Source organism: Hyposmocoma kahamanoa, unplaced genomic scaffold, assembly GCF_003589595.1.
Source record: "Hyposmocoma kahamanoa isolate Upper Pololo Valley unplaced genomic scaffold, ASM358959v1 65, whole genome shotgun sequence".
In the NCBI taxonomy this organism is placed as follows: Eukaryota; Metazoa; Arthropoda; class Insecta; order Lepidoptera; family Cosmopterigidae; genus Hyposmocoma; species Hyposmocoma kahamanoa.
Genome location: NW_020653853.1, coordinates 15536331 through 15563995, shown reverse-complemented (window position 1 = coordinate 15563995; position 27665 = coordinate 15536331). Strand labels below are relative to the sequence as shown.

The 27665-nt window shown below is 34.6% G+C and overlaps 1 protein-coding gene across 1 annotated transcript in view; it reads left to right on the top strand.

Moving 5' to 3' along the window:
* Positions 1–27665, top strand: part of LOC113231539 (tat-binding homolog 7-like) — a 65213-nt gene that overhangs the window by 26446 nt on the left and 11102 nt on the right. Inside the window, exons 19-32 of the mRNA XM_026465861.1 lie at positions 485–651; positions 1253–1401; positions 5061–5248; positions 7710–7858; positions 8120–8316; positions 8443–8534; positions 10998–11217; positions 14304–14370; positions 22633–22719; positions 22848–23126; positions 23778–23914; positions 24042–24253; positions 24385–24491; positions 26287–26465. Of these exons, the coding sequence (XP_026321646.1) occupies positions 485–651; positions 1253–1401; positions 5061–5248; positions 7710–7858; positions 8120–8316; positions 8443–8534; positions 10998–11217; positions 14304–14370; positions 22633–22719; positions 22848–23126; positions 23778–23914; positions 24042–24253; positions 24385–24491; positions 26287–26465 (2230 nt within the window). The remainder of the gene's footprint in view (positions 1–484; positions 652–1252; positions 1402–5060; positions 5249–7709; positions 7859–8119; positions 8317–8442; positions 8535–10997; positions 11218–14303; positions 14371–22632; positions 22720–22847; positions 23127–23777; positions 23915–24041; positions 24254–24384; positions 24492–26286; positions 26466–27665) is intronic.

Below are 27665 nucleotides of genomic sequence, written 5' to 3'. Positions count from 1 at the left end.
GTATTAACTATGACGCTATTCAAAAAACTACCTCCTTATTGGTTAAAATATAAGCGGTATTTGGCCAACCATGGACACTTCTATCTCTTAGGTTTTTTGTTTGGTAGCGTTTAGCTTTCATTTGTGTTTATGGTCGTGGAATTACTATAATCTTTAAATATTGGTTGTTTCATTATTTTAATTTAATTTTAGAAAAATTAGTGTACGCAATCATTACATAATTAGTTCTTAAAATCTCTTACCTACTTACTAAACACGGTTTTCGATTTGAAGATCGTCATTTTGCAATGATTGTATTAAGTACTATCTGGTTGAAAACATTAATTTCTTTACGACATTTTTTGCACTACACGTCAATGACCCAAAGGGTCGTTTATTTCAGAACGACTTTATTACTGTTAATCATATAGTCGTAAATTGAGCTTGGTAATTGGGTACTAGTTATTAACAGTACGAAAGACAATTAAATAAACGCGTTTTCCAGCTCCGCCACCACCGCCACCCCGAGAAAGCGAGCATGAGATCGCTCGCCGCAAGCGCAAAGAAGACTACAAGTTGCGAGAACTGAGAATTTTCTTGAGAGACATTTGCCGAAAGCTTGCCTCTAATCGGCGTTTCTACAAGTTTACTAAACCTGTGGATTTGGAAGAGGTAAGTCAATGAACTGAATGAACGACTTAACCGTCAAGTGTGATTCATGAAAAATTAAATTTCCTAAGTTTTGAAGGGGATGAATTTGACGGTAACCATATATTTGCGAAAATATTTCGCTATCGCGCACCTAAAGTGTTTTTTCTATAGGATGTCATAATGTTATTTATAGTTTAAAGGTGGCGGTAAAATGGTGTAAAGGTTGTTAATTTTCAACATTTTTCATTAAAATGCTTATGCCACAAAAAATGACTCCGATTTTTTAAATATTTTTTATGAGGAAGTGTGAAAATAAAGAAATTGTGTTACCAGTTATATGATACCAGTTATATCTTATAGAATAATAGATTGTATAACTAATTGAAGACTGTCATCTCAGCCGTGACCATGGGATCTGTAAAGGGCCCGAAACATTGATTTGTTTGAAAAAAAAAAGTTAAAATGTGCGATTCAGATCTGAAAAATCCACAAGTGCTTTGTTGAGGTGCACTTCACTTTTATGTTATTCTTCGTTTCAAAGGTGTTGTTATTATTATTTTTATAGATGTCTTTAAAAAACAACGCATAAAAGTTAATTTAATGCGTGCTTCTCTGCTGGCAGGTGAAGGACTACTTAGATATAATAAAACAGCCGATGGATTTGGAAACAATGATGACCAAAGTGGACATGCACAAGTACTACTGCGCCAAAGATTTCCTTGACGATATTGATCTCATATGCGCTAACGCATTGGAATATAACCCTGACAGGTAAATAATTATAATGTATTATAAATGATGTATATAATTATAAATTACCTTTGGAACACGGTTTCATATTTAAATTGTATATACACCTGTAAACAGTTTGACGGTGAATCTAGACAGTGGTTATTAAGGCCTATACTAAATTTATATACAGGATTATTTTTAAAATACTAACAACCACGCAAACTGTGTTACTAACAATCATAAACAACTACTTTAGTTCCATAGCTTTCTACAAAACGTATTAAATTTAGCCAAAATATTTTTTGAAGTTTTTGTTTGTACTATCTGACACTTTTTAGATCTGCATTTTGTAGTAAGGTATAGTCTGTTCCAATCCATTTCAAACGAAATGTAAATAATACGGTTTGGTTGCATTTCTAAAGTAATCACTCAATAAATCGAATAAGTAACACTTACACGTATATTTCGAAGATTTTGACTTGATATCTCATCACTTTTTCCAATAATATTCATTTGAACAACATCGTGAAATCGTATTTGAAAAATGGTACTCAAAAAGTCGGGTTATTTTTTAATTAAAGATGTATGAATAGTCTATGGTTGCATAGTGCTGCACGTAAGAAACGTTCAGTTCATTGAATTAAAGTTTTTGTAATGGATTAGTAAATCGAAAATTTCGATCGCAATCGAACGGGTATCAGAAAAGTAAGATTTCGCAAATTTTAAAATATGCTTTTATAGGTTATGTAATGAAAACCGCTAGTATGACTCAATTAAAGAAATCGATTTATTCAATTAATTAATTGATTTGTAGTTGGCAGTAAAATTTGCCATCACTAAACCGTCTATGGTCGGATCAGTGACTTGTTTGTTTACTTTTTGTTTAAAGTGGATTGAAACAAAGTATAAGTTCAAACGCGCAAGCGACTCCCACCCCCGTCCTGTATTTTTTATATGAAATTAAAATCTGTTGAATTATTAAAAGTCTTGGAAAAGTTGTGGTTTATGATGTTTGTATTATAATACTGCGAGATTGTTAGAATTTTAAAAATAACCTGATATGGATCGGAATTAAAGATCTTAGATCTCAATGTCTCACGCGATGGCGAAGCGGGCCTCCAGATTCAGGTTTCCTATACCTGTAATTGCGCGGTTCGCTGTTTTTTATGCTGCCAAACAACTACACTGTTGTCTGGTCTCAAACTAGGGAAATCCCTGTACTATGAGTACTAGAGCAACGGAATTTACTCTGGGGAACTTCCCAGAACACCTGGACCAGACCCAATTTTGAAAAGTTTATTTCCCAAAATAAGTCCTGGACTAGGGACCTCCGAATCCAGCGCCCACAATGTACACTATTAGGCCACCGAGGTCGTCAATCTGTGCACTGTACTTATCGATTTAAATGTAGCAGTGCTGCTTTCCGGTAGAAATAGGTACATGTACCGGTGGGTTTTGAACCTTATTACCAGTAAGTTTACGCTAGTTTTGATTTATCACACCAGTCACTGTCAAAAGAAGTAAATATTTATTTTTAAATGCAATTCAACATGGCCAAGGTGCAAATGAAAAACCCTCAGCCTTTGATTTGTTTAAAATTCTTTTTTTTGATGCGACTTGATTTGTTTGTGACTGGATAATGGGTTGTCTATACATACATAAAGGTTTTTTATAATTTTCAGGTCATTAATGCTTTGTTGCAAATTTTTCCATCAAATTTCAAAATAATATTAGAATAAAAATAATTACAAAAGTGTTCATTGTAATAAATCTTGCTGATTACTGTATTCCTAATTTTCCATGTGAATTCAATTTCAAATTTTAGCCCAAGAAAGTTACATGTTTTTTTATTATTAACCACAAACCTTAACTCTTAACACGAGCTCATTCAACAAGCACTCTTCTACAGTTTTGAAAATTTAAATCAATCATTAAAAAAGTTGCACAAACATTAAAAAAATCTCACAAACATTTCTCGACTTCCCATACAAACAACACCAAAAGCAGATCTGGCAAATCCATTGGTTTCTAGAAGTTAAAAAAATATATACTAAACATAGATCTTGATTTTTAAGTCACTCTAAACTAAGTTCATTTTTGATCATTTCTGTGTTTTATAATTTTACCATCAATTTTTTTCTAACACATCATATTTTTTGTTCCACATTTCCTCCAGTGCCAATCAAAGGGCTAGAGGGGTGTATACTAGGTAATATACAGCGCTTGACTATCTTAAATGAAGTAATAATGATGTTTCCATTTAAAAGGCCTTATTATCGATTCCAATGGGTACTTTTTGGTCATGGTTTTTAGGCCTTATAACATTATATTCCATCTTACCTATAATTTTTTATAAAATATACTAGTATGTTTCGATACTAAGGTGCCTGGTCTATGTTAACATCACAATATTGTATGAAATACACATTTAAGTAAAAATTACAGTAGATAATTTATGTAATTACATAGTCCTCTAACCTTTTGTCCATTTATTATATTATTTGTTCATAATTATCATCTTTTTATTCATTTGCCTAACTTAAGTAGATGCATGTTGTTTTAGCTAACATCGTAGAATAAGTGCTCGTATTGTAATTGAATAATATGCTCAATATGCTAGCAAATAAGTACGTATATTATGTTATTTATATTTAATATCGTAAATATTGAATGAGTTTATGAAATAAAATACTATTATTTAACGAAACTGCGAATTAAATTATACGAGCTTCAGTTTTTTATTGTGAATTTTATGAGTTTGTTAGCGTGTGTGTTAAGTAAAGTAAAGCTGTTTTGAGAGTAGCGCTTATGACTGATGCGGGTGGTCTATTTGGAAACCTATTTAAAACGTTGTATGCCCAATAGTCACGACTAAATTACACCGTGTAATTAAATAAGCTTACTCCGTCGCGGGTCGTTACCGCGACTCTCAAGGCATCGATAAACTAGTGCAAAATTAGCTGCTATAAAGTAACAATATAACTACCCTGATTCTAATAAATTTCTCTTTAAGTACACGGTTACGTATTATGATTAATTTCGTAACTGTATGATTATTGCAATCCGACTGTTTCCTGTGCTCTTACCAAATATTGTAAATAAACTATACAGTAAATAAATTGGGAAGAAAATGTACACAGTTCGTGTTTTTAATCAAATGCGGTAAGCACACTGGTAACAACCGTTAATATATATTTTACAAATTATCCTCCCGTGAAGTATGTAAAAGGAAGTAACAAGAATAGTGGCCTTATACAAAATAGTTCCTTTATTGACTGAAATGTATTATTAATAAAGCTAAATAACATAAAGCTAAATATTATCCTGATTGGGACACCGAGCTTTTCATTGGCTAATTACACAGCAACATGGGTATGGTTTACGATTTGCCAAGTTAGTCTAGCAAACACGTCTAAGGCTGTAAATTCGGAACGGCGGTGCGTTCAGCAAGGCGTTTAAGATTTGTTTGACATTGCCCGCAAACGTGTGTTGTCTTGTGTTGGATATATCTAACCTACGCGAAAGTCTTGAACTTCCCAGTGAACGCACAACCGTTGCGAATTTGTAGCCTTAATTTTTTTTTGAATCATCTTGATGAACTAGATGCGTTTGAGATAGGCCGCTATTCTAGAAAATTATCGATTTCTAAAGATACAAAATAGTATAGCAAGAAATTATAACACGCGTATTGTAAACAGAACGTCGTCTGACAAACAAATTCGGCACGAGGCGTGTTCCTTGCGCGACCATGCACATGCACTTATCGACGTGGAAATGGACAGTGACTTCGAGCTTGAGTGTCAGGATATTGCGAGCAAGAGACGGCAGAAGGGAGAACAAGCTGATGCCGATTTGCCAGACTTTATTTATACAGCTTCGAATTTATGTAAGTATTGTAAAACTTCAAATATATGACGTAAATCCAGAGCTTTATTTCATACTAGCCTGCGGCACTTTATTTACATAGAATAAGTACTTCGAGTAGTCTACTGTACTATGCTAATTTGTTTAGTTTTATTGGTTCTCCATACAAACTTGCATCCCCTATTTCACTCCTTTAAGATTTGTTTTAGTGACAAAAGTAGCCTATGTTTTTCTCCTAGGTCCTATCTATCTCTATATCAAAATTCATTCATATTGGTACAGCGGTTTAGGCGTGAAAACGTAACAGACGGAGTTACTTTCGCATTTATAATAGGGATAATATTATTTGATCTTCAAAAATATAATTGATCTATTGTAAATGTGCACTTTTTTAAATAAACGATATTTTTTTATGTTTGATATATATACTAATTGGTCCATCTATATTAGTTGATCTATGGATAAATTATAAATGAACTGCATTCAAGGTAACACTATCATTTTGTTTAACCATACTAAATTAATATTTGGTATTAAAAAATGATATTTGATCCTCTTTTTTTATTATTGGTCTTTTCTTTTAAGGAGTGATGGCATTTATAACCAGTATAATAATATCTTTTAATATTGATCTTCTAATAAATCTTGGTTGCGCCCTCCATTCAGTAGGTTAGGTTAGTATATGAAAAAGCAGGACGAGACGAACGACCGAAGCGAGCATGAGGCGGCAGCGGCCGGCGAGTGCCAGACGCCAATTTGCTTACGTTTCCGAACATGTTTTCAGGTCAAATTGTACTATATTAATATAATACTAGTATAATCAACATTTACTTACTTTTAAAAACATGTAACTAAATTTTATTTTTAATGCTCATTTGTCTTAGTTTTGAGGCCCAACATAAAACTATAAAAGTTAATATTTTATGCAAATCAAACATTTTTTGCGTAGCTCAGAATATACGTGAGGCGCACTGTAAGTTTTCGAAATGAATAAGAAAAAAATACTATAAATGGTCAGAAATGAATTTGTTGTTTCTCAAAATATTCTCCGTTAGCGTTAATGCCCTTTGTCATACGAATGAACCAATTTTGAAAACATTTATGCCACTCCTCCGTGACAATTTCTGAAACATATTTTTCATACTGTTTGACAGCCTCTTCAGGTGATGAAAATCGTTGACTGCGTAATTGGTTCATAATTTTTGGAAGTAAATAAAAGTCACAAGGTGTCAAGTCGGGACTGTACGCGGTATGGCTCATAATGTCAACGTTGTTTACCTTCAAAAATTCATTTGTCTGTCTGGCCGTGTGAGAACTGGCATTATCATGGTGCAAGGTGATACGGCGTTTATGGTTATTTTTACAGAGTTTGTCAATAACTTTTGGCAAACAAGTGGTCGTGTACCAATCACTGTTCACGGTACGACGATTCTCCAAAGCAACAGTTGCCACATGTCCAGTTTTATTAAAAAAAGAAGCAATCATCCGCTTAGAGGCACTTGCACGCGCGCCACTTTGGTTGGTTTCGGCTCATTTCGAAAGACCCATACGTTCGATTGCTGCTTTGTTTTAGGATCGTAACTATAAATTCATGTTTCGTCACCCGTTACTATGTCCCACACCAACTTTGGCGACCATCACGAAATTCGTCACTGAGATTCACACGATCGCGTTTGAATTCTGCAAACCAGCTATAAATAGTCGTCTTGCATGGTGCTTCATCGCCAAAAGCAGTTTGAAGCCGAGTGACGCTCCGCTGAGCTGTTAAATTACACTTAGCAATGAGCATTGAGTAGAGTTCTAGAATATGACCCTTAAAGTCGTAGAAAATCATACTACGAAAATTTTTACGAGTTAAATGTAGACAACCAATTTCTAAAATGACGCCACAATGTAAAAACAAGTGACAGTCAGCTTAAACAAACTGTATTCTATTTTCAAATGTTGTAATTACTTTTTAAATATTGTTTATGTAAGTGGCCAGTTCCAGAAACTTATAGTGCGCCCTATGTATTAAAATATCCATTGCTTTAATTTATGTCTCACAGAAAGAGAATCAATTATTAGAAAAGATGACCGTTTAGATTTTTTTGCCTGCTGCTTTTGCAAATTTAAAATGATCATTTAAATATATGCCTTTATTAGTATGGATTAGTAAGGCTCAATTTACATTGCCGCGATTTCTGTTATATGGAAGCTAATTTCTGTAACGGAATTGTGCATAGTATAATGTAGTAGTAGTAGTGATGAACTTTGTGTCATTGTATAACGTACAAACTGTACTCTAGCTAAATCCGATGTAGAATAAAGTAGAATTATTGTCAAAACATAAAAATATTAGAGCCGAATATAAGTAAAAGTCGTGCTATGTCATGAAGAGATTAGGAAATAAGGGACAGAATGTGTTTAGCAATTAAGCAAAAGTTTCTCTCAAGTTATGAAAATTAAAGCTTCCCTATTTATACATTTAAAATTATTTCCAGCTCAATTTAACACACCGACTGGCGACAAGAACTGTCAAACTCCACACAACGGCGAGAAGAGTGACTGCCCCTCATCTAAGCGCAAGCGGAGAAGAATGAACGCGTGGTCCAAGGGGCAGGTGGCCAAGCGGCCGAAAACTACGCCAAAGGTTTTTCTTGATTCTTTGTTAATTCGCGAGATTAATAATTTGTTTACATTATTCCGTAAAGCACTTTGAATCTTTGTTTATTGCTCCTGAACGTATTTTGTGTATCATTTATTAAAAGCTTAGCAAAAAAGATAACTCTAAAATAAGAACTTGGACTAGATAACATTGATGTTAAAAATTGTTATTTATGTACCAAGGTTTATTGTCCACATTTAACTTGCCATTTTATAAGTTTTATTAATAGCTCATATTTTTTTACAGAATTGCAAAGAAACGAGCTTAGTAATAACAGATGAAGAATCAAAAGAGAATAAGCCTATCACGTCCACACCTCTTCCTAACGGCGAGGCCATGACGTCATCATCGGGGTCCGACGACGACGCACCGCTCCGTCGGCCGCAGGACGAAAGTGTATTCAATATTACAGCACAGAGCGTCAATAACCATGTTTTAGAGAGGTTAGTGTACAAAGTTATGTTTAGAAAAGTTTTGGCGGAATTTGTGTGACAATATAACCGATAAGTTCTGAAATATTTCATAGACCGCTATACTTAGAGACAGAAGCATACCTAAACTTAGTATAGACTTTTTCTTTGCAGTCCCACAAAGTCGGCAGAAAAGTCGCCGGCGAAAGCATCACCAAAGAAGAGGAGTTCGGGCCATGAAGTTCATAGTGGTAAGTACAGTGTTCTTAAAATAGTTTATGCTGTTCACTGGTTAACCTTACAGAATATATTATTTGTAAGCATTGACCTACCAACAAATGGACATTGGGTCTAATACAAAAACCACGAAAAAAATGTCAGAGGTTAACCTATACAAACGTAGTGACATGTAACGAAATATAAGAAACTAAAACATTTAATTTAAATTGTAACGTCATTGCAGTACTGCCTGAATTTGCTTACAACAATTTAAGGGTCCAAAAACACCATATTCAGCTTCTACTGGAAACTTAACAAAATGCACCATATTTAGCTTCGACTGAAAATTACTTGAACACAAGAGTAATGGAATAGCCTTTCTCATAAATATTAATTATGTTTTTTATTATTATGTCGAATTTTGTACAAATTCACTTAAAGGTATAATAAAGAGTTGGGCAGATACATACATACAATTATTACTACAAATGTGAAAATAAGCGTGTACTATAAGAAATGTACCGATATTCTAACTAAACGTAAACTCAAATATCCGTAATTCCGATTTATAACAAAACCATTACGCTTTCGAGTAATTTTGATGCTTTTTATATAGACAAAATTAGCTTTTGTTTTGTAATCTTCGTAAAAACACATTATGAAAATTCGAGCTAATGTTATTTCGGGCAAATGTATTTTCTGACTTCTGATAGGCAATCCCATGCCGTAAAACGACTACAACAATATTTTGTTAGTTATTACTAAAGTTTAATAAAAAAATCATTTTAAAAATAGGATTAAAATCAAAGCAACTCTACAGTTCCTTTGTTCTAAATATTTCAATCGCTTGTGGTTCGAAGAACTGAAAATGACCAAGAAGTTTATATAAGTTTCTTGAAACTGACGTAATGGGTCTCTTTCCATCTTTTGCGCATGCAATGAGTAGAAAAAGGACAGTTAGCTATTTCATTATTTCGTGTGCTTTTGTAATTTACATTTACGATTCAGTTATATATAAATTAGATACTATAAAACTGTACAAAATAACATTTTTAAATGACAACTATGATAACACAATATATTTCTTTAGGGAAAATATGATACAAAATCCTGTTTTCACACTTTACTGCAGTAATTTTAACAAGTTATTATTTGTACTGCATATAACGGTACTGCATGATTGACAACCGCGCTGTCACTCGAACAAACGAAGACTATTGCGCGATTGACGCTCTGTATGCGATTTTAACGCCCTACAGGTGCGGACACTTTTTAGCTCGAACCCGACGTCCATTTATTGGTAGGTCAATGTTTGTAAGTGTAATTTTACTTTTTCTTTGATGTTATCAAACAGTCAGTACCTTTTGTTTGTGTTTTCCTTGTTACTAGTTTTTTTGTGAAAATACTCCACTCGTTTGTTGTTATTGTTGACACAAAGATCAAACAAACACACAGTCAAATTTTTTCGATCCGACTGGAGTCGAACCAGCGACTGTTTGCCAAACCGGGGCTACATTGCGAATTTTGCCATGTGCTTTTTGCCGATCTTTGTATTGGATTTTAAACGGTTTCTTTTGCCGTAGCGCCACTTACGACAAACCTATTATGCTATTTGTTTATAATACCAAGTGACGGCACGAACAAGTCGTGCGCCTGTTGATAAGCGACATGCCTATCCATAGCATAGAGAAGCAGAAGTGCCTCCGTGGCCGAACCCCGGTTCGATTCCCGGGCCAGGAAAATATTTGTATGGCCTATATTTATTTCCACGTGAGTTTGGGTCTAATTTGTGGTTGTCTATGCATGTGTCGATGGCACCCGCGACACAGGGTTTCCCTAGTGCGGGGCTATGTTGAGTGTGTGCGTTATTAATTTTTATTAATTATTATTAATTATTATTAATTATTATTAATTATTATTAATTAATATTAATTTTTATTAATTATTATTAATTTTAATAATTATTATTAATTTTTAATAATTATTATCAATTAATATTAATTTTTATTAATTATTATTAATTTTAATAATTATTATTAATTTTTAATAATTATTATTAATTATTATTAATTATTATTATATATTATTAATTATTATTAATTATTATCCATTCATAAGCATATTTGGTTTCATTCAGTTGCAGTGCCACTCAAGAGCTTTAAATCGCAAAGATCTTGGGGGCACTGCCACTACGCCCGTCACCCTGAGACATGAGTTGGCAAGTCCCATGTGACTGTAGTTTCACCAGCACCCTTCCCTACCCTTCAAAACCGCAACGCTTTATTACTCACATGACTGCTTGGCGGCAGAAGTAGGCAAGGTGGCTATACTTCCCTGGACGAACTCTTTCACAAGGAGATCTACTGCTACTAAAATCAGTAACACAGCCCTCGCTGTTATTTTGCCACATCCCTTCATGGAATAAAACACAACAAGCAAAATCTATATAAAGGCATAAATTATTACATTGAAGAATCACTGTATTTTATTTACAGATATGGAAAAAGTACTGATAAACAAGACTGAACTAGACAACGTACTATACAAGAACACGAAGGCGTTACGCACTATCGGCCTCGAGGCGTTAATAGAGCTGCACGCGCAACTTACACGCGCCGTGAACGCGTATGCAAACGAACGAGACCGCGCGCAGTTGCCGAACGAACTTAGCACCATTGTTGGCAGATACGTGCACCAGCTGGCAACGTGTAAAAAGTGAGAGTGGGATTGCTTTGTTGTGTTAGTGAGGGGAAAGGATGACCTACTGTTAAGCCTGTAAAATGAAATTGTTGCAGTGAATCTTTAATTTGTATCGTATAGAGTGAGGATAAAGGTCAGTATTCGATGTAGCTAACATTACTATTGTACTAGAACTCTAAATTACATCACAGCATTTGTCATTTCATTTGAAATGGTCAAAAAATTCGGTTCAAACGTTTCGGGTTGCTAACCTGCCTTAATTTGAAAACTAGTCTGAAATTTCCCATATATTTACGAAAGTAATTCTTTGCTTTTCAAGATCAGAAGTTCAGAATTGGTTTCGGGATTATAAAGAAATTTCACTCTCGAATCCAGAGTAGAACCTGCGTAACTGCTAAGGTTACATGTAAGTGATATACTCAAAAGTAATTGTTGTTATGATTGTTATTCAGTACTAAGATAGTCTGAGTGCGGTTCAATGTTTCTGAACACTGCGGTCAAATAAAAAAAAAACAATTTAAAAAGTTACTACTATCTTTTTACTTCTGACTGTATCTGTCTAGAAAACACATACCCGTAGAACTCTCACTTAAAAAGCGATGCGCGAGCTATTGGTTACAAATACACAAGCTCTAAGTATTAAGAAGAGAAAATTGTTATATATTCGAGCAAATGTACTTAATTATCTGTAAGAACCTGAGCTGGTTGTGCTCGCGTCGTAAGTACAAGCGAAAGTGATACAATGTACGTAGAAACTCAATTTGTGGCTAAAATTTGCTCGCGTAACGTATAACTTAAACGTGTTGATTCATCAAGTTTTCTGCGAGATGAATGTGCGCCTATGTCTATAGATTTGACGTTGCAGATAATTTGGTCAATCTGTTATTGAGTATCGGATATATGAGGTCATTGGTAGAGTACTATGCAGGCTTAACATGTTTTGATAGCTCGGCGAGGTTTGACGAACGCACTCGAGTAAGATCGAGTGAAACCGATGTGTTAGAGCAAACAAAATCATAAAAGCTTCTCGAGACATGCCAAAGTTGTGAAGCCAGCATTAGACTTTTACTGTAAATACATTTGCCCTGTGATGACATTTGTAATGGAAGCTATCGTGAATTTTATCGTATTGATAATGTATAAAACTTTGTCCCAAGGAAACGTCCGAAGTTTTATAGATATTGCTATAACGTATAGAAAGAAGAAAGAAAGCGTGTTGCATTGTTTGTGGATGAACTTTATGACAATTATAAGTTAAAATTTGGTTTAAATGCGGAATTGTGGCATGGTTACTGCCAGATTAGTTATACTTAGCTATTTGTATCTGTGAAACATTCATTTAGTTTAACTGTTTGTCGAGTTTCATAGAAAAATCTTAATGTAAAATTATGACAAAATAATCTTTATTTGATTTACAATTCTTTTAAAGATTTTTGTGACATTGCACTGCCAGATGGTTGTGGATTTAATTATTAGGATTATTAATAAGTTGCTATTATTCTCATTATTTTTATTACAAAAAAAGACTAAAAGATACTTGTTTGTTTCTTATATTAGCTTTCATAATTTCACAGTAAGTTTTTTCTATAAATTTTTCAAGTATGTGTCTGAATATCAATTTTATTTATATTCATCAATTTCAAATGCTGATCGATCAAAAAGTATAAACAATGGCACTAGAAATTGAATAGAATTTTACAGAAAATTTTTCGTTGCACTTTAACATGATGCCTTGAAAAGCGAAAATTATTGAATATTTATTTCCTTGGTTTAGCGTCCTAAAGAGAATCTTAGCTTCCGACACTAAAACTGGTCATTCTATAACCATATCTCAAATTTGGTTACAATTGGACAAACGATATCGAACTCAAAGAGCAAAAAATACCAAGCTCATTGTCGCAAAGAAATAAGTATGACAGTCAGGTCCAGGTTAATGTTTCGTGAGGAATTTAATATTTGCTATGTGCTTAAACTATACTTAAGAAATCACTGCCGCAATGGTCCTAAAGTATTTTTAATGTAACACAATTTTTTTTACGTAATCCGATGGTTTTGCGCACATAAAGTAAAGCTAGGGGTAAAATATTTTAAGCCGTGTCACACAGAGGCGATGTTGCTGTTCGAGTCTCAACATATTATCTACACAGTGGGACCGCCGGACAAGAAATACTAGAGATATGATGTATTTATCTTAATAACTTTCAAAACAATATCATTTTCAATTTGTATGGAAAAGTAATATTAAATACAAGGAAAACCAGACAATTGCAGATCAGTCAACAATAAAAAGAAATGCAGGATGTCAGATCGTGTTATTCACGAGCTGTCAGTTTTATAAACATTCATACAAGTCGTAAATATTACACATTGAACTTGAGAGAAAGACCTTCTGGCATAATCGGCTATCTTCGGATTTGTGAAGCGCCGCTTGCTTATCAAGTTGATCTACGACTGACAAAATGACGCTCTACAAAACCGGTATCTTCTTTTTTTGATGCTAGATGTATAACATATACGGCCAAGTACTATACAGCGTTTTTGTGTGCGCATATTGACATACGTAAAATGACCAAATAAATAAATAATTAGCTGTTGAATCTGTTTCGTAAATTAGTCAATAAAAGTTATCTTAATTATTTTTTCAATGTCGGATTACGAATAAATCTAATTCCAACCTAATGAGTCAAATTGTGAGTGAATGAAAAGCACTAATAATCGTTACCTTACAGAACCACTTTAATTTATTTAAGTGTATATCGAGTTTTTGGGTTTTCGCGATTGTTACACATAGGAAATGAAACTATTTTCCGGATTTATATAGCGTATATTTGTTTTTTTCGAACAAACCAACGTTTCGGGCCTTTTACAGGTCCCATGGTCACTGGACTGAGGTGGTAGAGTCAACCATGACCATGGGACCTGTAAATAGTCCTGAAAAATAGTTTTATTTCCTATATTTAAGTATAGGTAGAAAAATTCTCGTACACGGTTCGATTTGCATTAAATTGACTTGCAGGCTAAGCATGAGCACAAAGACTAAGGTATGTCTTCCTTTGCTGTCAATTACTTTAACAATTACGTCACGCAAGTTATCTCTACAGGTTTGGGAAAACTACCATGTTTGAGCTGTTTCATAGAGAAAACGTGCTTAAATATCCAGAACCTGCTGTTTATGAGCATCTCGTTTAGTCAACTACTCTCGACTTTTATAATTTTTCACCAGGAATCCGATTAACAAGAGTTCTTGTAGTATTGTTCCTTATTTACGAGCGCCAGTGCACCCTACTTTCACACTTTTTACATCACATCACAGCGTACTACAATTTGGCTTTTTAGATTAAAAAAAGGCACTGATAATCTTTTAATCAATAAATTACCAAATAAGGAATTAATCGTCATTTATATCGTAGACTAAGTACTAACAATACAATGTTAATAAATTCTTAAATGATAATTTCTGATTAATATGCTATTCGGGTAATGTTTATGTTTAAATTTAAAAGAAAGCGAAATGATCGAATTTAATTATTAGCAAAAAAGGAGTGCAGTTTGATTTGAACATGTAATTTTAGTGTACAATTTAAAAAAATACTTAAAAGATAAGCCGAAGATGTGTCGATTATGTGGCTCGCAAATCCCCACTAATTTGAAAAAAAAAATTGAAATAACCCAAACTTGATTAAGCTTAGTGCAACTAAAATTAGTTATCAGGAAAAAAGGATAAGACATAGTTTATAGTTGTATATACTGTTAATTATGACAGCCTTTTATAAATTTTTAACCGACTTGTGACCAACTATGTGACGTAATTACCTCGACATTTGTGAACCGATTTCGATGATACTTTTTGTTTTTCGGAAGTTTTTTGTTGAAGATGTTTGTTGGAAGACGTCAGTAGTGGTCTCAGTGGTGGCAAATAAGGGGATGAATTTGATTGAATCGTTCAATCGTTGAATGAAACTTGAAAAATATATGTAATTCCACAAACTTTTGATGTTGATTTATTTTTAATAAAAAAGTTACAATTTTGTAGTGACACAAATGAATGCCACTATTATGGAATAGCTTATGGGTGTGGATAATTTTACAGTTCTAAATTAAATTGAAATCTACCGTCCTTTTGTTGCAGATGACGAAAGAGACAGATGCACTGAATTTAATTTAGTTTGGGTTTGCGCGAAACAATACAACGGTCCCTTCACGTTAATAAAAAGTAAACGAGGTGGTAAATCTAATTAGTTTATGGTTAATAATTGGGAGTCCTAGAATCGACACTATTACCGTATTGTAAGTGTTTAAAATAATACAGGTTACACGCAATTTGACCGTGTTGTGGCCGAAGTGTGTTAGATGTAAATTCGTTAGTTTGTTGCAAAATGGATGTTGAATTGTGTGTTCCAATCAAATTTCTGAGTAGTTATTGAATGTGTAATTAAAATAAGGAAAGACGGTTGTTCGGTGTTTTATAAGTACGATGGAGATAGAGTTATGAAAACTATACGAAGTGCAGAAAGAGATGGAGCTATGCGTGTACGGATGAAAGATCTATACCTATCTCTGAGCTGCATTGCTCATATTCGCGGCATAGGGATACATAAATATCTAGAAATTTCGAGAAATAAATACTTCCTCAATACCGCAACAGTCAGTTTGTTTGCAGGTTTGTATACAGAAAAGTGATTTTCCTTTTCGTCTCATGAACTTTGGACTTTTTTCGTTTACATAACTCTATCTCTCCCTGGACATACGATAAGTTGAATAGGTCTAGGCAGAAAATTAAAGAGATATCACGAGACTGCGAAGGAATGTTCTACGTCCGTAGGCTTTGTGATATGGGCCAATTTCTTTTTCTTGGTTTAGAAAGTTGCGATGACTAATGTGGCAAAAGAAATAAACGAAAGAAAATTTCAATCGTATTGCCGGAAACAAAACAAAATGAATCCAGTATCTTTAATAGGAATTTACAGTGTTGAGTATCCGCCTAGTATTATAGGACTGTAGATCTTACTGGGGAATCTGTCCCCCAAGACTGCGTGATATGAATCAATTCTAGAAACGAGTTACCACAAAAAATATTGGTCGATATTACAAAGGTTAGCAGGCGTTTTGCAGATCATTTTTTCATTATTGGCTCAAAGAAGTATATCAGTAGCTTTATTATAACGTTTCGTTTTGTTCGCGGAGCAATCAATTCATAAGTTTTACTCTTAGAGGATGGAAAAAAAAAAGAAAGGAGCTACCCTAACTACAGAATCAACGTGCTTATAACCAAAATTTGAAAGTCACAAATGGCGGATTTCTTTAGTGTTGTACCATAATCTATCGATAAGTCATTATCGATATGTAAATGTATGGCTTGAATGTTGAAACTGTTTTTTTTGTTTCTTTAGTTTACTGTAACCAAAGTATGCCTAAACAAACACAAGTGTAATAATTTAATCTCGAGTGGTATATTATTATGAAACCGAACGATGGCAAAGCAAATAGGCTGTCTATGCTTGGTATTGGCCTTTACCCGGCAACGTTGGACTAACATGTCATAGTATTGCAGGCTTTAAAAAAATAGTCATTTTTAATAGTTTTAGTTGTCATTGGGAAAAATCAGAAACGAGTGGATAATTTTGTTTTCAGGAACTGAGAATAACTAGGAAATGAGTCTTGTTTAATCTAAATTGAACATAAAATTATTTATCAATAAACCTAATGATGGAACAGCATTGTCATGTAATCTAGTTACATTCAAAGTTCTGTTAAAGTTTGACTCTTCAAAATGAAGCGAACAAATGAAGATGGTCTTTGGTCCAACGTTAATATTCGGCAGTCCTATGATTTCCAACCATTCTTTCTTCCTTTTTTTCATTTGTAGGGAAACTTGAAATAATAAAAATAATAATAATAATAAAACAATGAAAACCTCGTAGTGAATTGTTTTAATAACAGAATATCGATAATATGTATGCTTACAAGATCAACACTATCTCAAAATAATCGTTAACAACAATCATCAAAATATACAAACAAACAGGCAATCTAAAGTAACAAAAGCAAAATTTGGCAAGATTTATAAAAAAACTACTTAAATAAGTCTAATTACATGAAATATTTGGGCTATTGTGTGATTTATAGACAAAAAATGACACATGCAATGTAACATTCGTTTGATTTGCACTTTTTCTAAGCCATATCCCTTAATACTTACTACTTACTTAATACCTAATTATTCTCACTGTCAATATTTTTGTCCAATTTCATTATAATACATGCGAATAATTCAATAGTACATTTGGAAAAACATTTGTTTTGACATTTGATGTACTTCCCTTTGACAACGGTATCATGTACCTCATGTACTGCGAAATGGACACGGTTGGCATTTAAGATGAAGTTACGTGTTTTCGATTCCCGTGTTTGACGCAGGCCAATGTAATGCTATCTCTTTTGGCTTAAGACGGCACGTAATAGTTAAACAAAGACGTTAACGACGATACCGTCTGATTTATATATGTCAACGTAACATGTCCTTTAGTTTCCATAGTCTAAGGTTTACTATACGATTTGATTGACAGCTCGGCGTAAAAAAATGAGCATCGTCCTTTGCTTAAAGAAGCCACATTTATTCTTTAGCATGAGTGATGATCACCGAGACGGAATTCGAAAGCGAATACGTTGCTCTCCTCATGAGCTCGTAGATGTCGCATCGCAGTTTTGTGCTAAAGGACCAAAAACAGAGTTCAACAGACGAACGTTCGTTCAATGTCGCAAGTTATGTAGAAATGCAGAATATGCTGGTATTTGCTTTTGAATTTCAGCCTGGGTAGCAGCACACGAATGAGATTGTGTAAATCTGGTAGAAGCAGAAGTATTGTTTCACGAAAAATGTAGCTTTTGACATACGCTGCCACCGATATTAACTCTTGCCAATTGTGGTCTGCGAAACGCTCACTCATTTTGTGTTCAGATTTAGAGATTAAATTAAATATAATATCGCAATTGGTTCAATTAATTAATAATATTTTTATGATTTGTACCTAATGTATTTATTTGAACAATAACTTTGAATAAAATCTGGGTTGTTTTCTAGTATATTTAATAAGGAGTCGATGTGAGCTATAGGTTGACGAGTTACTTCTGGACCCTGTAACATGTGCGCGTAGTGGGTTATAAATGAAACATTTGGAATTGAGCAATCGACTTTCCACGTGGGATGTACACTAATATTTTTAATGCTGAATGTTAATGAAATTCCAAGCACTGATTGTCTTTATCGACAAAAGTCACACAGTACGAACTGTCACTAGAGGAATTTAGTTCTTTGAAATGCTACGATATGTTAAGGGTTCAAAAGGGACTTATTAGCTTTTATAAATGATACAAAGCCGTGTGATAAGCTGCGACTGTAACAGCGAATTGTAAAATAATAGTTACCTTTTTGCAGAATGGAGACTGTAATCATGTTTCAAAATGTAAATGGCCATAGACTATTTCATATTGCAACTATTTATCAAAGTCTTGAAATAAGGTGTAGTAAAGCTTGCTTGTTAAGTGTGGTTTGCAACAACAATAAATAAATTATTTACCGCCGGGCGCTGGCGCTAATACGTGAACTGTTGTCGTCCCCGAACAATAGAAAAAAATGTTAAATGTGAGTCTGACGTCATAATTGCATGCAAATTCTTGCTAAATAATATAGTGAAATCGGTTACTCAAGTTTTACTACACTTTAATGTCTCAAATAAGTCAAGGAAAACAATATTGATCATTGAAAGTTCGAATTTGTACGAAGCATTCGATTTATTTTTGTTGGAAAAGGCTGTACTTCATTTCCTTGACTGTAATTTTGTGTCTACATTTTTCATAGGGGTCTATTCAGCTACAAATTTTTCAGCATATTGAAGAAATATTGTGTTTTGTGCTAATATATATTTTCTGAAAAATCATACAGGGTGAATATATAGAGTGATGTTTATAAATTGGAAAATGGACGACCGCAAATTGTACTGTACAATACAGAAATTACATTCTTTTATTAACTTCAAAGTTCTAACAGTCAGCTGTATTTGTGTGGTTACTTTTGAATGATGTCGAAATAGCAATAATAACACTTGCCATTTGGTGTCCAGTCCTTACCAGCTGTGCTCAACCGTTACAGTTGGGTTCAATCTTTACCTGTTTTGTTCAACCCTTACAGTTGGATTAAACTTTTAACATAATGAATATAACGATCACCACCAACCAACTTATCAGTTAGGTTACATTGGGTGCAGGCAAGAGGGTTCGTATATTTTTCAATTTATGTACCATTTCTGAGAAATATTATTGATTTGTGACAAATAGCCCCGTCTTGTAATATACTGTCAAATATTTGCGTATGAATAAGATACTAAAGCTTGCATTTGCTCAAATAAAAATGAGTTTGAATGTGTGCAACAACTCGGTATCCACCGTTTTTATGATTAGTCTGTATTAATTTTGTATTTATAAAATTACATTAATGAAGAATAAAGGGTATATGTTTAATGTGATATATGATTTTTTTGTTGTTTTATTTTGTATAAATTGCTTTCACTACATAGCTATTGTATTGGCCAACTCGTGGAAAACTTTTTTGTATTACAATATGTAAAATAGTAGTTATCGACAATGAGATATCTTTAGTAATGCGAGACCATTGTATATAGCTACAAGTTCTCACTCCGGATAGAAATATAACGCATACTTCCCGATATGGTGGAAAAAAAAACCGTTATGCGCGGATAGGTTCCAAAGCAAAGAATCAAATATGAGAAGACCTGAATGTGGAAAACACGAAAGAGTGATCAACGGCCTGCAAAAACTATAACATATGGAGGGAATATTTGTGCATTTTTATGAGGTACACCCTGGTCAATTTCCGCTGAAAGTAAAACATGTTCGAAATTTAAATAAACAAGATGGCCGCCATACAAATTTCAAAGCCTCCTATTACGGAAACTATTAGAGATAGGTAGGCGGTGCTGGAAGGAATGTCATAGAGGGTAATAGTGGTTAACTGCCTGTGTCAAAATAAATTCAAGATTGCGAATTCAAAATGGCGGTCAAAGAAAAACTTGCTACGATCCGGCTGAAAACTGGCTTGAGGGTGTTTCGGTGTTCTTAATCATAATTTGGGGTCAAAAGTTTATTTCCGCCATTTTTTAATATGGCTGCCATATAAGCATTTTTTTTGTTAAAAATAGCTGGCGAAAGAGACTTTCTCTGATGCGGCTGAAAATTGGGGAGTAGAGGCCTCTAGAAGTGCCGAACAATAATTTGTAGTCAAAATTTGTTTTTCGCCATTTTCAAATATGGCCGCCGTAGAAGCGTTCGTCGGCGGCAGAAAAAAAATTGCTCTGATCCCTTTAAAAATTGGCATATGTGGGTCTCTAGGGGTCGTATTCTAGAACTCTACTCGATGCTCAAGTCAGGATTGCACTGGAAATACGACCCTAATGGCAGGGACTTGAGTATGATTTCGAGGGCTTTAAACCATACTCAAATCCTGACTTGAGCATTGAGTAGAGTTCTAGAATACGACCCTAAGAGTGCTTGATAATAATTTGTGATCAAAATAGGTTTTCCGCCATTTTTGAATATGGCGGCCATACAAGCGTTTATAAAAAATTGCTCTAAATCAACTGAAAATCTATAAGTGTTTGATAATAATTTGCGGTCAAAATTTATTTTTCGCCTTTTTTCAATAAGGCTGCCATACAAGCTTTTTTGGCGGTAGGTAAAATTTTTCTCTAATTCGACTGAAAATGGCATGGCTTCAATCATAATTTGGGGTAAAAATTTTGTTTCCGCCTTTTTTCGATATAGCCGTAATATTTTATGTAAATGGCTGTTGAAAAAACTTGCTTTGCTCGGACTGAACCAATTTTCACGAAAAGATTTCTAAGATTGTTTGATAATAATTAGTAGTCAAAATATATTTTTGCAATTTTTAAATATGGCCGGCATTAAAGAGTTATCTCAATTTTTTTTAAAACAAAGTCATATGTGCCGAGGCCGTAGGCCGAGGTACGCGGAGGGCGAAGCCCGAAGCGTACGCACGCTATCGTATGGAGATAATGTACGGAGGCGTAATAAATTACGAGTACAAGATCTCACAATTGTAAAAATGTAAGGTATACTTCCTTACATAGTGGCAATGAGATACTTATTATAGCTATATATGTTGTATCTCAACCGTCTCTCTGTTAGATTCTATTTTCTTGAAAGCTATGCTAAAGAGAAGTATTTTGGGGGAAAAAATGCCAAACTACTGCCGAATTTCCTGTACTATGAATACCAAAACGACGACAATCCATGTCTGCGTATTCTGACCAAAACCAACTTAGAAATGGTCGTTTCATTGGCCCAAATCGGGAATCGACCTCCTCATCAAGCGCCCATAGTACTAACTGCTGTGCCACCGAAGAGCATGAGTACACCCCGTAAGCTGAATCCGACCACGCGCCGCAGGCCGAGCCCGACCCCACCGCAGGTGCGGTTATATACACAGCAGTCGTGCGCCTGATGGTAAACGACACGTCTGTCCATAGCAATTGCAGTGAATTCCGAGTTTTAAATAGTACCTAAAGATTTGATGGGCACTACCACCACGCGTTATTCCAAGACATAAGTTGCCAAGTCCCATGTGCCTGTAATTTCACCAGCACACTTGTCCTTCGAAACTGGAACGCAGTAATGCTCACATTATTCTAGAAATTGGTGGCTGTACTTCTCTGGATGAACAGTCACAGTGTGCCATATTCCAGCGTGACCATGGTCGAGTTTTTGAAATTTGACTAGCCTGAAATAAAGTCGCTATTTAGTCGATTCTAGTCGCAAAAAACTAGATTAAAATTTAGTCGGTCCGCCGTTCAAAAGTTATAAGCGTGTTTTACAGTCCACGCTGGAATAAGCTTATTCCAGGGGCACTATTTCTCAATCTTATAAGAGTGACCGCAAGTTCGCGTCATTTCGTTTCTATTTCTTGTTATATACCATTGACTTAAAGTCAATGTTATATACTCAATGCATGTAGAGATGGCGAAAGATTCCTTGCCCATGCTGTTTGGCCAATGGGCGCCGCGCCTTAACACCCCTTTAAACTATAGGTAGCAATTTATGTGGTCTGTGGGTAGCAGTACGCGTATTCTTTGTGAATAATATCTTTTTTGATATCAGCTGTAGGTACTTGTTGACTGTGATATAAATGTCATGTCACCTCACTAACATCTTCAACATAAATATAAAATCAAAGAGAATTTAAGCACTACGTTTTATAAAATGTTAAAAATCATATAAATTTCTTGTGAACATGTTTTTAAAACTATGTATTTTTAGTATTTCATGAAATTTGAGGTTATAATTGCAACGCTGTTAATGTCTATCTTATCCATTATTATGAGTGTGTGAACTTTAAAGGTTGCAAAGAGAAATAAATTATTTGTAATGGATTTCGGGAATCCCATACTACCCATTGAAGTTGATAACAAAGTTCGATTTTCTTCAGTAAGTAAATAATGATTTCACAAAAGACAAAACATGTTTATTATATTTTTATCTCGGTGCATCTAAGTCTATTAAAATATTTTTCAAAATTACATTCTCAAATAATCGGGTAAATAACTATATTTCAGATAGGTGGCCTCAAAAATCACATACGATGTCTCCGAGAAATGGTCTTGTTTCCGCTTATGTATCCAGAATTGTTCCGCAAATTCAATTCACGACCAGCGAAAGGTGTTTTGTTTCATGGTCCCCCGGGCACGGGGAAGACGCTACTCGCGAGAGCTCTGGCCAACGAATGTAGCCTGATAGGAGGACGAAAGGTGTCCTTTTTTATGAGGAAAGGAGCTGATGTCATGAACAGGTATTATGGCGAGAGTGAGAGGAATTTGAGATTGTTGTTTCGACAGGTACGTACACTAGGTTTTTTGTGTTTCGATTTGTTTCTTTACATCCAAGGACTGTCAACAAATTTTATACTCCGCAATTCGGAATCCAAGTAACAAATCTTACAATTGGGGAGAATATATTAATAACGTGCAATTTTTGAGATTATTTTTTATCTAAGGCTTCCGTGGCTTCGGAACGGTTACACGTTCCATGGTCACGGGTTGACTATTTCAGATAGTCTGACAGACAGACCATGGAGCGTGTAATTGTTCCGAAAAATCAGGAAAACAAGAAGAACTCATACCGTGGTAAGAAACCTGTAATTAGTGATAATCATGCTATTTTTTACAGTAGGTACTTAATTCGTATACGGTAGGACAAGGTTTTTATTGACAATATATCCCTATACATTTTGTTTGAATGAGTTATACTGTTGTCGTCGTACTGACGATAGCAAAATATGCTTTTGAATTGTTTTTAAGATTGTTTAGTTGAAAAATCAAATTATCGGATTGCAAATCGTATTGGTAGGTTATATACCTATTATTTATTACCGTATTTTTATTATTTAAGTATTATATATTATATATATAGTTTTAAGTATTGCGTATTTATTACCTGTAAAAGTTAGGTTTACAAGTTCTTATAAAGTTACTTTAATGTTATCATAGGCAAGTAAAATGAAGCCGTCTATAATATTCTTTGACGAAGTGGATGCTTTGGCTCCAATTCGAAATACTAGAGATGGGCAGACACATGCTAGCGTGGTTGCAACGCTGCTTGCTGAAATGGACGGCCTTTGCGACAGGTTCGTTTGGCAATGTGCTTGCAGATTTTAAAACAAATGTATTTTTATATTATTTATAATCTAGTTATTTATATTCAGCAGTAGGAGCAGCAACTGGAATTAGTTAAATATTGTAATTTATTTTCAGAGGTGAGATAATAGTAATAGGCGCGACAAATCGTCCAGATGCGATGGATCCAGCGGTCCGTCGAGCGGGACGATTCGACAGAGAGCTATACTTCCCACCACCGGAACACGATGCAAGAAAGGAAATCTTTCAGATTCACACTAAAGATTGGTCACCGTCTTTTAGCGAAACGACTTTGGATCAGATCGCCACGATGACGACTGGATATCTTGGTAAGAAGTGTGATTCCCTTTACCAAAAAATTTACACGTGAAAACGCAGTATTTTTTCTGTGTAGGTATTTCAATTTAGTTATCTATTTTGGGCTAAGTTACTTTAACATTCTGTGTACGATATGTTGCAGGTTCTGACATAAAAGTATTGTGCTCTGAAGCAGTTTTAAAAGCAGTTAAAAGAGTTTATCCTCAGATCTATGAGACTGAACACAAACTTTTGGTTGATGCAAGAAACGTAAGCCTAATTTTTAAGTGTTAATTAAAGGCTTACAGCGATGCCTCACAGGCGTTGCGTCGTCGCAATGTTATGTATTTCAACTACAGAACAATAAATAACAGAAGAAGTGGTTACTTAGCGTCTGACGCGTGCCAACTATAGGTCTCGCAAGGCCTATCTGAGCTCAGATCGCCATTTTCGTTTTGTATGGTATGGTTGTGTTATTCTTTCGTGCAAATTCTCTAAAATCCAGAAAAATGCCTTACTGTGCTATTTTGGAGTGCAAAAATGATAGCCGCACCAAAAATACTACCCGTGGTGGTATTTCATATCATCGGAAAGGCTTATTTTAAATACATTTTCAATTTTCTGTTCATCGAAATAATTTTTTGTTACAAGAAACGAAAGTATAGCTTATACTCCTGCAACATGGTCGGTTCTTGTTTGAAGAACTAAATTAATAGCTCCAATTTGTCGTGGTTCAGAAATTAACCACTAGACGGCAGCACATTGATTGAAATTTCAATATAATATCAAAACGTCGTAACTTGTAACAATAGGTATTGATGGTATTGTACTTTCAACGATATACCAACAGGGTCAAGTTTAAATTATATTAACGGTCCAGAATTCGTTATTTCTTTTTAAATTTAAAACTACGACCAATCAATATGAAGATTTTGTAGGGTTTTAAAATTAAGTATGTAAATTTTGGCGACACATTGGTTCTGATAGTAATCGAGGCCTAAGGCACTTCCATTGTTTTTTCTTCCGTGATTTTAACGCACCAAATGCAGTATGCGTTGCTACGTAAACCGCCGCGTAAATGATGAAATAATTTATCAAATATATCCTTCAAACGTTACATTTTATTCAAACAACAATGTCGCAAACGATCAAATAAACCATCAAACAAGTTTGACAAACTTACTTGTAATTCACACTCGGTCATTTCTTTCTGCAGTCGTACGTACCGTACTGTCGTTAATAATATATATATCGGTAATACAATGAGTCATATGTCTTTGTAACTTGTGCAATGAGTAAGAATAATAGATAAAGCGTTTCTGGCATTAATTCTAGCACTATGTATTAAGAAAAAAAGAAATATACATTGCTATAGAGAATGACTGCAATTAAGAGAAAAACATACCTATCTACGAAAATTTGTTAAAAGAAATATTGCGCACAGAACCAGACTATACGGAATCTAGCAAGGTGAACGCATAGGCGATTACTGAAGTTTAGTTTGACACACATGCCCACAAACATACCTTCAAACATGTTTATCAAACATGCCGTCACTCTAGATTTCCGTCAAACACGTCAAACACCTACAGTATTTGACAAACGCATCAAACACGATCGCAGATGATCAAAAAGTTTGACAAACACCTAAAATTTGACCAATTATTTGGTCGTTTACGAGGCGCTTAATGCCACTTACGGTCGTATTCCAGAACTTTACTCAATGCTCAAGTCAGGACTTGAGTATGATTTCTAGTGCTTGAAATACGACCGTTAGTTACGCAAAGCCATTTCTCCTTCGGTCGACTAGAAAGTCCGGAACACACCACTAACGTCTTTGATATACCATTCATTCGTATGAATTAGGTACGTTCCCTTCTTCTTCCAACACGACAATCTGTACTTTCTGAACACTGCAACTTGTGGTTATTCAAGGTTAGAATGAATCGATGTTTTATAGACAAAGTCGTACCGTTGTCGGTTACATCGTCGCTTAACATCAGATTGTGGCCAAGAGGGCTGTCCGGTGTCGATGTCGAATCAGTTACTGTTTTTCCATGCTCAGGTTCAAGTGACTATGGAAGATATCCAGGCAGCGATAGATGAGGTGCTTCCATCGGGAAACCGAAGCTGTCCTATAGTTGTCCACAGTCTGCCACCATACTGCGCGCCGTTGTTGCAAGCCCAGCTTGATGCTGCAGCGATATTACTGAGAAATGCCTTTCCTCCTCCTGGGGAAAGAAGGTGCGAAATCAAGTCGTAAGAGGTTTGAAAACAGTAGAATTTGGGAAATATATAATATCATAAACGTTTTACAATAGATCAGACTTTGAACTTCCATGTTTTCCCGAAAGAAAAAGAAATTGTAATTGAGATTAACTAATTTATCTGCGTGTAATATTGGTGGTATTAATATGATCAACTAACAGTTACTGTGTCTCCTTCAACGTGGTAGCGTTAGCGCCTTTTATTACCTTAGCCGAAATATGTTTGCCGCTCTGTACCTACGAGTACTTGCAATGTAAATTTATTCATTCATTCTTCAGTCGTTACTATCCCACATAAGGGCAAAGGGCTCCCGTCAATTCTTTCATTCGTCGTGATTTAACTCCACTACAGGCCAAGATTTCATATATGCCGTCCACTAACTACAATGCGGCTAAGTGACAAATGGTCAAATAACCTTATTAAATAACAAATAATCTCAGTACAGAGTACTAAAAAAACCGACCTCAAAAGTACGTTGAATTACGTCTATTTGCTAAGTTTTATTGAAATATCCTTAAATTCGCCACTATACAGGACTTGACACTGGAGATAACAATAATCTCAGTACAGAGTACTAAAAACCGACCTCAAAAGTATGTAGAATTACGTCTCTTTGCTAAGTTTTATTGAAATATCCCCTAGTTCGCCACTATACACGACTTGACACTGGAGATAATAAAACTCGGTTCTCACTACTCAAAGTATATTGAGAGAAAAACGCCTTGAATTGGAGAAATAGCAAAATCGACCATTAAAGTAATTGTTCCTAAATTAAAGTTAGGCGCTATTTATAAAAATTAATTTTCATGCGTGAACAGTCACCCTTCGAGGTGGATGATTTTCTTCAAAATGAAATGAGACCACTATGGAAGTACCCCCTTTCCAACAAAAAAAAAAGAACCACGAAAATCGGTTCACAAATACCGGAGTTATCGCGTAACATACATACAAAAAAAAAAGAAAAAGAGATAAAAAGAACATACAGTCGAATTGAGAACCTCCTCCTTTTTTGAAGTCGATTAAAAATAGAGCAAGAATTCTTTTTCTAATTCTTTTTTAAAAACCGTAAAAACTAGTTAACGTGTTTGACTTATCGGAACTTACCTTAACAATGCATAGCTGAAATATCATTAAAGAATTTCAATATCCTAAGTACGGGGTTATGGTTTTTATGAT